At 35.5% G+C, this 11,910-nt stretch overlaps 1 protein-coding gene across 2 annotated transcripts; it reads right to left on the reverse strand.

Moving 5' to 3' along the window:
- Positions 1-68: 68 nt before the first annotated feature.
- Positions 69-11,693, reverse strand: LOC147386036 (delta-1-pyrroline-5-carboxylate synthase). 2 transcript variants are annotated; one of them, XM_086422654.1, is made up of 20 exons: positions 11,383-11,687; positions 10,703-10,774; positions 10,499-10,602; positions 9,386-9,488; positions 9,069-9,230; positions 6,334-6,611; positions 5,620-5,770; positions 5,269-5,433; positions 5,048-5,125; positions 4,590-4,679; positions 3,908-3,994; positions 3,700-3,786; positions 3,514-3,610; positions 3,295-3,398; positions 3,047-3,122; positions 2,289-2,439; positions 2,132-2,200; positions 1,870-1,936; positions 1,714-1,784; positions 69-425 (listed from the first exon to the last, which is right to left on the reverse strand). In XM_086422654.1, exons 1-20 carry the CDS (start codon positions 11,440-11,442, stop codon positions 344-346), a joined length of 2,154 nt encoding a protein of 717 aa, XP_086278780.1. In that variant the 5' UTR covers positions 11,443-11,687; the 3' UTR covers positions 69-343. The 2 variants fall into 2 exon arrangements, 1 of the variants encoding a protein (XP_086278780.1); XR_015171764.1 differs by lacking the exons at positions 69-425; positions 2,289-2,439 and having other exon boundaries at positions 1,715-1,784; positions 11,383-11,693.
- Positions 11,694-11,910: the final 217 nt, after the last annotated feature.

Consider the following 11,910-nt stretch of genomic DNA (forward strand, 5'->3'; position numbering starts at 1 on the left):
ATCATCCCCAAATCCTAGGGATAAGTTTCTGATTAAGAGAAATGATCATTTTGGAAAATTTTCACAAAGACTCCTAAATTAGAATCTCCTTAATTGGACCAAACCAAATATTTGTCAAGCTACAATTGTGATGTTCTCATCATTTAGGTGTATAGACCACGAATGGTCCAACAGATGGATGGAACCAAATCATTTGCATTTTGGGGTCAAAGCCCAAACAGTCCCTAAGCGATGATCATTAAAGCTAAACAGATTCATCGTCAGAAAAATAAATAAAAATGGAAAGGAAATGGGAAGGTGGGGGTGGATTATTGTAAGAAGACGTGCTTAAAAAACCATGAAATCAGGAGAGAATAGGGAGATTCTTGTGTGTATAAGTGATCCCATTATCACCATCCACCACTTGACCACTCCCTCTCAGAATCCTGCATTTACGAACAAATACAACCAACAGAAATAAGTCAAATAAATCCATGGTGCTCCACTGTGCTAATGAATTGGCCTGTGTTATATTTATTATCATGTTTCAAATGAAATGCAATGGATTAACAAATCTGTAAATCAAGGAGAATCAAAATCTCAATAACAGTTTCAGATAATCTGATGAGCATAAACACCAGTTAATTGACTTAATTCCACTATTTCAGAGATTAATTTGTTCATCCTTCTGTATCAGGGTGGCCATGTAAATAGAGATGAGTGGGAGAGAGCGTTGTAAAGCAAAGACATTGCTTATTAACATGGTTAACCAAAATTAGTTTTAAATAGAGTGATGCATTTATTTTTGCCCTGCACTAGTAAGGGAATAAGGTCAAAAGAGAAGAATTTAAAGCTATGTAATCACCACCTCTGCCATAACCACTGTTGGCGCCACACTACAGGAACCACCACAACTGTTACTACCATAATGATCACATCATTCACCATCACTACTATCACTATCACCATGTAAACCACACCACCACTGGCACCACCACTTCCACTAAAACTATCACCGGACGTGAACTCATAACTTGGTTGATATGTTGCGATGCAACCTTGCACTCATGGCTCAAGTCCTAACTTACCAAAACACTCACCCTCACCTTATTGAGGCAAGTCGACAACCACAACACCGTCACCATGACACCAACAAAACACCAACAAAACACCCATGTCAAACATCATCGTATTCATAGACAACTTATCCTGAAGATTTGGGGTTGGCAGAATGAATCTCGCCTCCATTCAATTGTGTCTAGGCTCTAGATTGTGTTGGTTATGCTATTTATTGGGTTGTAAAACAGATAGCTTTTGAATGGATCCTTCATGCCGAAAAATATTTCTTCAAGAAATATTTTGAAAAATGGAAGACAACCAAATGGCAAGAAAAAAATGATGAAAAATATTTCTTGTAAAAATTTGTGTCCAGGAAAAGTGTTGTTTTTTTTCCTGGAATGCTAGTTTTACACAGAATAGCACCTAAAAGAGAACAGGTAAGCCAGTCAGTCCAGAAATAAGTGAATAATTCACAAATATTTAGAAAATCAGATACTTTTTCTAAGGAAAGCTCATATAAAAATTCGTGCAAAGATTAAAAAAACATTAGTCATTTCAAAAAAGTCAAAATTACTTCTTTTAAGTCCCTTTAAATGAAATTGCGATAAATTGCAAATCATAAAAATAATATTACCATCAAAATATAGAAAAGAAGCCTTTTCAAAATGCACATACCATCGTGTTGTTAACAATCCTTCAACCCCAACAGGACCTCGAGCATGAATTCTGCTTGTACTTATCCCAACCTGTTCATCCATTAATCATAATTCATTAGAGCGAGAAAATCAATTATTACAACTAATTTCACACAAAACTCAGGATGATTCATACCTCGGCACCAAGCCCAAAACGAGCTCCATCACAAAATCGAGTGCTTGCATTGTGAAAGATTGCAGCACTGTAAGGGGTAGATGGTAGCCACAATGTTAGCATGATGTGCAAAAAATTTCGGAGAACACAATTACGTTATATGTTTCACAATAAGTATCAAACTAAAAAGTGGAAGAACACTGAATCAAACACAAAGTCAAAAAAAATATTGAGCCTATCTATGGCTTTTACATAGGAACATCTACATATCCAAAACACATACCTGTCAACCCGATTTAGGAAGATTTCTGCGATTTCACGATCCTCTGTAATGATACAGTCAGTATGAGCACTGAAAAAAAGCCAGAATACAACAACATTAAAATCTTTATTTATTTCATTTAAAAGAAGAAAAAATAAAAATAGCAAGTCTAACATGCCTTCCATGATGATGTATATGATCAATGGCTGCATGCACGTCATCCACGATCTCAATTGTGCAAGCCATCGAATTGTACTCATGATGAAATGAGTGTGTCTCCTCAAAATTTAACAAGGCACTCACTCTCGGCCCCCCATATAGAGTAACGCCTGTAATGGATGAAGTAACATGAGCTAGAAAAGTTTCACGCTTATCCTTTGATGGTTTGCCTCTACAAAATGATTTCCTCACTATAGCATTGTGTGAATAATTGTTGAATTGATACGTGCACACCTCTAGGATACTTTTTTGCCATATAAACAATGAAATCTTGCAGAACAAACAGGTATATCTAGTTTTAGCTACGTTCCACATGTTCCTAACAACGGTCATAAAATTTCACTACGGAAAACTAATATCTTGATCCTTCAAAACAACAAGGAGGCCCAATTTTGACATAGCATGGTATAGGTTTGGGTATAGAATCGGTATGTGTATAAGATTTGTGTTGCATATGGCACAGGCAGACTTACGAAAAAAATAGAAATAAAAATATTAAAGCATCATCATCATCACCATCTTTATCATAGTCCTATTTCACCATTTATTTCTATTTTGAGTAAAATGTATAACATGCATCTTATACAATGCTATCCCAGAACCAGACAAAACACGATATTTGGATCTGGGGCAAGTCTGACACTTGGGCCATACTCATATCCAATATCCTCAGATCCAGGTAATCAAAAGAGAACTTTTTAATAAAGAAAGCCATACCTTCACTGCGGAGACCTACAATGAGCTCATTAAGCCCGCCAATCTTCACCAAATCTTTGTGTACAAGAAGTGTTTCCTGACAATACCAAGGTGAACAACACCGAGTGTTATTATCTCACAAAAAGTGGAAAGTAATTACTAATAGCATATATTAGTCATAAATAAAAAGCCAGATCTGCAGTATGTAAAATCCTGTTCATCACAGTATCATCTAACATATCAGTCAAAAGAATGTATAAAGGAATTACCATTGCATTGCAGGCGGCAGGGTAGTCTATCTTTGCATCCAAAACAATGCGTTTGGCCATATCAATGTTAGCTGACTTGTCAACATAAACATGGCAAATACCATCTACACAGTAGACATTGCAAATTATAGCTCTCATAGAAAATGTATCATATAACAAAATCGAAGCTTGTGCGGACAACATAATGATAAATAGAATCTCTAACATATTTTAGTTTACCAGCATGACCAAGAACGGGAATTTTTGTTGATTCCTTGATTTGCGAAACAAGTTTGTTACTGCCTCTTGGTATCACAAGATCTATCACATCATCAAGCTGGAGCAGAGCATATACTGAGTTAAACATCAATGTGTTATGAATAATTCCAAGCACACATTCCTGAATTCCTTGATGACATTACCCACCTTGAGCAGATCAGGAATCTCATCTCTTGAAGTCACTAGTCCAATAAGCTTTTCACCAACTGTAGCCGGGATGGACTCAGTAATAACCTGTAAAATAGGTGAATAGAATATAATAAAATTATACGACCAACAAAGAAGATGAAAAACATCTGATGTTACATTCCACATCAATCCTTAAAATCAATGCCTTGTTCTTAGGAAACTAAACCTTATGCAGGATTGCGTTTGATCGCTTTGCTTCTTTGCCTCCTTTCAAGAGAAGTCCATTTCCACTCCGAATTGCTAATGATGCTATCTATTTGATGATATAAAAGGAAACGGTTAAGGTGATTGAGAAAACATCACATAAGGTTGCAAATGAAAAAAATAATAATAACAGATTGAGGAAAAGGGCCATTTCTTCTTCAACAATGTTAAGTATAAAAGAAAATAGTAGGAATATCTAAGATCAGATGCCCGGTGCCCAAACTCGGAATTGGTATTTCTCTTTCAAGAAATTCTGTCCATGTGAAAAGCAAAAGTTTAGACCAAACTAATTGTTGCAACCAGCAAAGCAACATCATCTAAACGAGGGAAGGGTTTCACTTCAACAGATAGAACAGTAATCTTCTACACAAATTTTGAGAACCCAATAACAAGATTCCTTTTGAAATTATACTGCGCTTAAATAAAAGAAAAACTTCGAAAAATCACATATGCTTGAAAGAGAGGATGTGAATGATTCAGTTCTTAGACAGAGAAGGACACCTCAAAGAAGTAACACAAAGGAAATGATCAGTGTATCACAAACAAACAAACAAACAAACGAGACCAAATCAGCTTATTCTCCAAAACCCTCCTCAGCAAGTAAACACTGAATGTATGCTATAAAGAGAAAGGTTCCTTTTTACCTGAACCAGTGCCTCCGGTCTGGACTCAAAAACAATCAGGAGAACACCTAAAGGACATGATGTCTTCTCTAAGATAAGCCCTTCTGCAAGCTGAATGAGAGAATAGCTATCAGTTTTCAGAGTAATCACTGACCAGCGAAAGGACTGGATCATGTCTATTTCGTTGGTCACAAAGAGGCTAACATTCTTAATATAGCATGATAGCAACAATTTTGATCCAAATTTTCATGCTAAGTAAATTATAAAACACCAATAAAGCTTCCATGCTTTGCCTCTATTCATCGGGGTTGGAAAAATTAAGCAATCTAGCTATGTCAGTCAGATAATTAAAATGAGTGACATATCTGTGCTGGATAATTCAATCTTCAATGTAAATGTCATATTAGGTCTGTATCCTAGACGTACTTGGGAAACATAAGATTGTGGAAGGAAATATTCAAACTACCCACTCCCCTTACCTCTGTTCTCTTCAAAACCTGACCAATTGGTTCTTCCATGTTGGCAAGAACACGAATAGATTTTGCCAGACTTGAGATCTGTGGAGTACAGCATGATGGAATCAACAGTATGAATATGATATTTCAAAAGACCAGATAGGAAGGAATGCTTATGGGGGAAGAAAAAAAAGATAACTTTTTTACATCAAAAGCAAACTTCAATAAATTCATCAATGCCTTGCCTTTCCAGACTTCAGAGCTAACCGAGATATCAATGGCTTTTCATACCCAGCCTGCTGTGCAGCAACAACATCAGCTTCATTCTCAACTTTGATTAAATTCTCATTTGCCTCTAAAGCATCAGCTATGTCCAACAAAATTTTCCTTCTATCTTCTGAAGACAGGCCCTGCAACGCAAATCATTTATACTAAAACAATCACAATAACTACACCACTAATAGAAAAAAAAAAAACAAAAAAGAAAGAAAAAGAAAAAAGAATGGATATTCTTCAATTTGCAGAAGAAACAGAAAATTTTCACAGTTCAAGCAAATGCAAGCATCGTGATTGTCAAGGCATGTAGTGTCTATCACCTGAAGTCGTCTAGAACAGTCCCTTGCAGCGACTGCCATCTCGCGTGCACCAATTTCTTTGAGTGGAGCCCATAAATGTGCATCCTGATGAAAGAGAGTACCAATGCGCTCTCCTTGAAGTACTTTTACGATGTTATCGGTAGCAAAGCCACTTCAATAATGACGAAAACAAAATTAGAGCTCAATGGTATAATCCAGGCTAACTGAGAACTTTCATCATGCCAACTAATGTAGGTAATTGCAGTGGTGGATTCCCACAACTCACATACAAGTCCTCATTAGTTGTTGAAGCTAAGTATTCAACAATTTTTTTTCTAAACATGCCATTCCTGCCATATGGTTGCTATTGCAATTATTTCAACATCTTTATAATTATAATGAGAGAAGGTGGAGCAAAAGTGGTTTGACACCAAAATTTGAGTGGCCATAAATGCCCCCACTTTTAGATTTAGATTTAATATAATAAGGGTCATTTTGGTCAAGAAGCAAGAAAATTGCAATCGCACATCCCTAAAATCGTTTTTAATCTTCAAACTCACCCTTTATTTAATATTTTAAATTACAAATAAGCCCTTTAGATACATGTGCATTTGCACATGCCACCTTCCAGTATACATGAATAAGAAATGGAGGGCATAGTTCAAAAATATGCATTTCCAATTCCAAAATCTAACAGTACCTTACGTATGTTTCAAGGATAAATTAGCAGGATACCTGGTAATGATGACGGGGACACCGGCATATGCTGCATAGACAGCAGCTTTTACTTTAGCAGTCATACCCCCTCTTCCCACTCTGGACTTGTCCCCAAATGTGATTTCTCCTTGATGTTTTTCTTTCACATATGTATGGATTAGCTTTGAATGTGGATCGCTAGGAGGGCCACTATATAGGCCCTCTACATCACTCAACAAAATAAGGAGGTCAACTTTTAGTTCCAAAGCCAATAGTGCTGCTAAACTGTCATTGTCCCAAAATATACCAGAAGAATCCTGAAAACAATGCTAACAATCAGATATTGATAGAAGGTATCTTTGATAGATACATTATGGCAAGTTTGCACACATAACCAGTAACCATTCATGTCATTCAGTAAAACTCCTGCAATGTCAACGAAACAAACCAATGCTAAATCCCATTCTTTTAGATATTTTTCTCTGTAGACTAAAATGAATCAAGGATGAACGAACAGACAAAATAAGAACTTTTGGGGGTCTAGAAGCCACTATCGCACTGAGATGGATATGTATCACATGTATAAGCCAGCAGAACAAAGTCAGCATGCAGCAAAGTAATGAACCATATTTAAGATCAAGTTATTCATTCTTGATGAAGTTCCAACATGGATCAAATGATAAGAGTTCTGATAAATTAGAAGGATTAAAAATTAGCATTTTGATATGGTCATAGGAAAAAAAGAAGACAATAAGGTTTAGTTATTTTTATAAATAAAAAAAAGAAAAAAAAAAAGAACAAGAAAATAGGACTAGGGGCTTTCTTGTAAGTCAGGGAAGTGAGGCTCTGTGCCCTCTTCTTGTTGGATCCAATAATTATTGAGTGAGTTGGATACAAAAACTGGTTTAAAATCTGCCTACACCCTCTAAGTATAACCGCTTAATTGCTAATTTGCTTGATATATCAAGAAAAATAAGTGGATTTTCTTTTTCTTCTAGTTTGATCTCTACACCACGGTAACTACCTATTAGGGTTCAGAGATCTACTACCTTGACTACCATCCACTGCTAATAAATTTTAGGGTGATTTAGACATGCCCCCCTATGTTTTGCTAAATAATAGGAATACTCCCATATGTTTTAAAAATGATGACATGCATCCCTTGACCCCAGTCTTCTACATAGACTAAGGGGAAAAGACTCGAACACCCTCCTCTTCAACCTCTTGTCAAAAATCTAGATTTTTCTTGTAAAAATCAGTAATCTTTGGATAAATTTTTAACCTTCATTAACTATCTTAATATTTTATCTACTTCAAATCTTCAACCTTCAAATCTTAAGGCAAGATAAGATTTTCGGGTTGAAAAATCTAAGGTTTTCACAAGGAAGGCAAGGTAGAAAATGATGGATTAAAATAAGGTTGAATAGATTAAAGTTACTCTAGAGGTTGAAAACCTTGAAGATATATGAATCATTTTGGGAAGAAAAAACAAATAAGATTTTTGGAAAAATTGAAAATGATGGAATTTTAGTAGAAAAATCTAGGGTTTCATGTACAAGGTTAGTTCTAGGTAGAAAATGAAAATTTGAAGATTAATTAAGTTGAGTAGATATACCATGGACGTTGGAGAACTTGAAGTTGACTGGTTATAAGAAGAAGAATATGAGTTTTTGGCTAGAACTTGAAGACAAGGGCATTCGAGTCTTTTCCCCTTAGTCTATTTAGAAGACTAAGGTCAGAGGATGCATGTCATCAATTTCAAAACATAGGTGGGTATCTCTAATATTTGGCAAAATGTAGGGGGCATGTCTAAATCACCCTAAATTTCATGATAAATGGTGTAACCAACGAGAGGACAGCAAGGCCTCTGACAAAAAAAAATAAAAAATACTACTAGAAGTATAGATCCTTCCCAAGACTGCACATCACTCTAGATATTCATTCACTTGAATGTCCAGGGGTGTAAAATATTATTCAATAAAAGGATTCCAAGGTTGTAGTTAACCTAAAACTGAAGCAGGGTACTTTGTCAAAAATAACAGGCTACCAAGTCAGATGTGACATGAAACATGCTTGTTTTAGAATTTTAACTTCCTATATATTCATGAAAGATGCTATCATTAGCATCTTAGAATAGTTTATCATTATGTTAAAAGTTTGCAATAGATATTGCCCAAGTAATATACAAGCTTTGCATGGTTTTTCTTGCAATGTCCAAATGCTCTATGGACAACTTCAAGCAGTATTTATTCCCCCTTTTGGATAGGTAAGGTGGTTGTTCCACTCAACCAGTTGCAAATGCATAGAAGTTCTTGTGTGCCCACCAGCCATTGGGTTAGGTGATTTCAACTCCATTGAGGAAAACTATTTGATGGAATTGAACCTGACCCCCCACTCGAATGATTACACACCAACCATCTTAGCATTTGGTTGGGTATAATTTCGGCCAATTTTGCCAACCACGGGATTGGACAATAGTCAGGTCATGGCCTTGCCCAATCAAGTTCGCCGCCTTGTACTTGATTTACACATGCATCTAAAGAAACAATTTCTTTCAACAAAATAATTCTGTGATCATAAATAATATATAATATAACAATCCAAAGAAGCGAAAATAAGCATTGAAGATTAATATGCCTCGTATGGAGCTCTCCTGGTACTGATTGTATCTAAAGAAACAATTTCTTTCAACAAAATAATTCCGTGATCATTAATAATATATAATATAGCTATCCAAATGCAAAAGAGAAAATAAGCATTGAAGATTAACATGCCTCGTATGGAGCTCTCCTGGTACTGATTGCATCATTTTCATTAAAAATAGGAATGACTTTCAGGTTTAACAATGTTTTCACTGTTTCAGTAAGCTGCATTCGAAAATTTTGATCCCTAAAATCATTATCAGTCACAAGAAGCTGAGATGATGTCACGTCCAGCTGCATAAAATAGAGAAATGTATAAATATTTGAAAGAAGCCCACTGAAACACAAAAGAATAAAATGAAGTTGTATACTTAATAGAAGGAAAATTACATTTCACATTCCGCATTTGTAATCATGGAATTTGGAATAAAATGTATTGGAATTTTCACCTGACTAAACAAGGTATCATATAGAGCCATGAGTCCACTTTGTCCAACAGCTGCACATGCCTTTCCATCAAGTTCAACTTGTGGTTTTTGGAGATCAGCAAAGCTGCAAAACATAAACAACTATGAATTCCTTTTAGAGAGACCTCCACCCTTCGCCTCTCTTACCTTCAATATCATCCTTTAATCTAATATAATTAGATCCATCTAAAAGAGGGAAACAGAAATATGTAGTTCTATGGAAATATATACATATGAAAAATTTATTCCATAAAACCAGGGGTTTGGTTGAACAGATAAACAAGCACTTTCTACATTTTTTTCGTTATAGGCGCTCTCACAAACCAAAATATAACCATCTTTCTACCCAATATTGCTCTTCTTGACTAATGATGTCATAAAAGAAAGTCAGCATCATCATCATTGAGGGCATCACAAACCAAGTGGACATGTGGCATAAATTATGACCGTTCATGTGGCATAAGTAATAGAGTCACTGAAGAAGACGAAATACTCGAAGGATGGAGCCCAAAATATATAAAGCAACAAACAGTAAACACCAGTTAATGTTCAATGGACGGATAATGTTCAATGTCACGATCAATGGAAAATGCCTAATAGATGGGCAAATTTATCGGCTAGATCAATTGGATAAAAGAAAACCAATCATACGGTTAAGATCATTTTTCAATATATTATTAGAGAGCTTCTATTGCCACACCAACTTTTACTAAGAGCACCCCAAGATGTGTGATAATTCTTTGTTGGTATCAAATTAAATTTTCACAACAGAGATAGAGAAGTCCAATTATTTCCTGATTATATAGACCAGGTGAATTCAGTTTTTTGGGTTTTCCAAAGTTATCATATCTAATCCTCAGGTATGATTAGTGTCTAGGTTATGTCCCATAGTACATCCATATTACAATGAAATATACAGAGAAATTGAGAATAAATTTTGTCTATTAAAGAGTAAAAAAAGTAGAATAAATTTTTCTTTACTGTTCAAGAATGCTGAAAATACTTTATAAAAATAAAAAATAAAAAAAATTCAAAGTGATATTCCAATGCACTAGAGAAAGTAAAATCAACAGTAAAAAGGGGATCCATAAGAACCTGCTGTTGACTAATTTTCTGTATCTAAGCCTTTGCCGGCCAACACCAACGGCACCCGAAGTCACCAAAATAACCTCAAAACCTCGAGCATTCAATTCTTTAATCTGCATATATTTCATTCAGAAACATACATCATAAATGGTAACCCAACATTACCATTTCTATGTTCTACAACAGTAAGCAAGAATGACATTCTAAGCTCACCTGCTCACACAGTGCGCCAATTCTGCCCAAGGCTAATCTTCCATCAGCCCGGGTAACAACAGCCGTCCCAACCTTTGTGAATCAAGAAACAACATAAGCAACTATGATGATCAAACAGTTTGTTTGTTCTACATTTAAATAAGGGCAATTTACCAAAACAAGCCCTGAAAATTGAAAATTTTCTACCTTTCGGGAATTTTCCCTTTAAATAACTCATACAATTCAATCAGTTTGCTCTCTTTCCAAGATCTTGAGAACTGCTAGTCCAAAAAAGCTGACTAAAAATCACTGAAACTTATGAATTATCCGAAATTTAATAATTGACATCATCTGTGGCTCAAATTTTGGGGTAAAAAAGCTTTATTGGATGTCACTAAAGATTGGATTCAAATTTACACTCAATCGAGAATAATGAAATAAACATTAAACTCCAAATCAGAGTCCTAATGTCGATCGAACTAGTAGTCCACCATTAACCAAGAAAAACGACATTAAATCGGATACAAGTAGAGAATTACTTAAATCAGACTCAATTTCTATCAAGAAAAGAATCGTGCAAAGCATTTACGGTTCTATTGTAGTAAAAATTAGGGTTTTTAAGCAACGAATTGAATCTAGAAAAGAAAATAGAATCGAAAGAACAAATCAAGAATCAAAAGGTGTGCGAGAATGCAAGTAACCTTGACTACAACCCGCTTAACATCTTTGACAAAAGCTCGAGTTGGATCCATGGCGTCCATTTTCGAGAGCAAGTTCACTCGTTTGACTCACTCGATGGGTTATGCAGTGATTAGAATGCTTTAGATTCGTCAGAGAGATTTTCAACGATGAGCTCTGTAGAAACAAAATATAAATAAGTCCGCGAGGGCGAGTTTAAATAGGACGCGGTGCGGCGGCGGCGCGACTTAAAATCCCTGCATTTCAGCTTAGAGTCAGGATCCAGAACGGTAACCCGTTCCGATAGCTACATAAGGTGTCTATGTGGAACAAGTTTATTTTCTAACAAACACCTTCGACTGCGTGTCAGATAGAAAGACCGTTTGCTGACACCGCTTTTTGCTATAGGAACGGGACACTGTTTCCGATCCTTACTCTATGGGTTAAACACGATAAAGAGAGATCAGAAATCCCTTACTAAGGTGTTTTTTTTTTTACTAAAATAATTAAAATACCCTTACATAAAAATTATTTGAGCAGTCTTTTATTAA

Source organism: Akebia trifoliata, chromosome 14 (genome assembly GCF_017979445.1).
Source record: "Akebia trifoliata isolate Shusen 1 chromosome 14, ASM1797944v1, whole genome shotgun sequence".
NCBI lineage: Eukaryota > Viridiplantae > Streptophyta > Magnoliopsida > Ranunculales > Lardizabalaceae > Akebia > Akebia trifoliata.

What these genes read in the sequence shown, in the direction of transcription:
- LOC147386036 (XM_086422654.1), bottom strand. Translation starts at nt 11,442, where the DNA reads ATGGACGCCATGGATCCAACTCGAGCTTTTGTCAAAGATGTTAAGCGG. An exon ending in GACCGGAGGCACTGGTTCAG is followed by an intron (nt 3,995 to 4,589) that starts GTAAAAAGGAAC and finishes ATCATCAAATAG; the next exon opens with ATAGCATCATTAGCAATTCG. An exon ending in CATATACATCATCATGGAAG is followed by an intron (nt 2,201 to 2,288) that starts GCATGTTAGACT and finishes GCTTTTTTTCAG; the next exon opens with TGCTCATACTGACTGTATCA.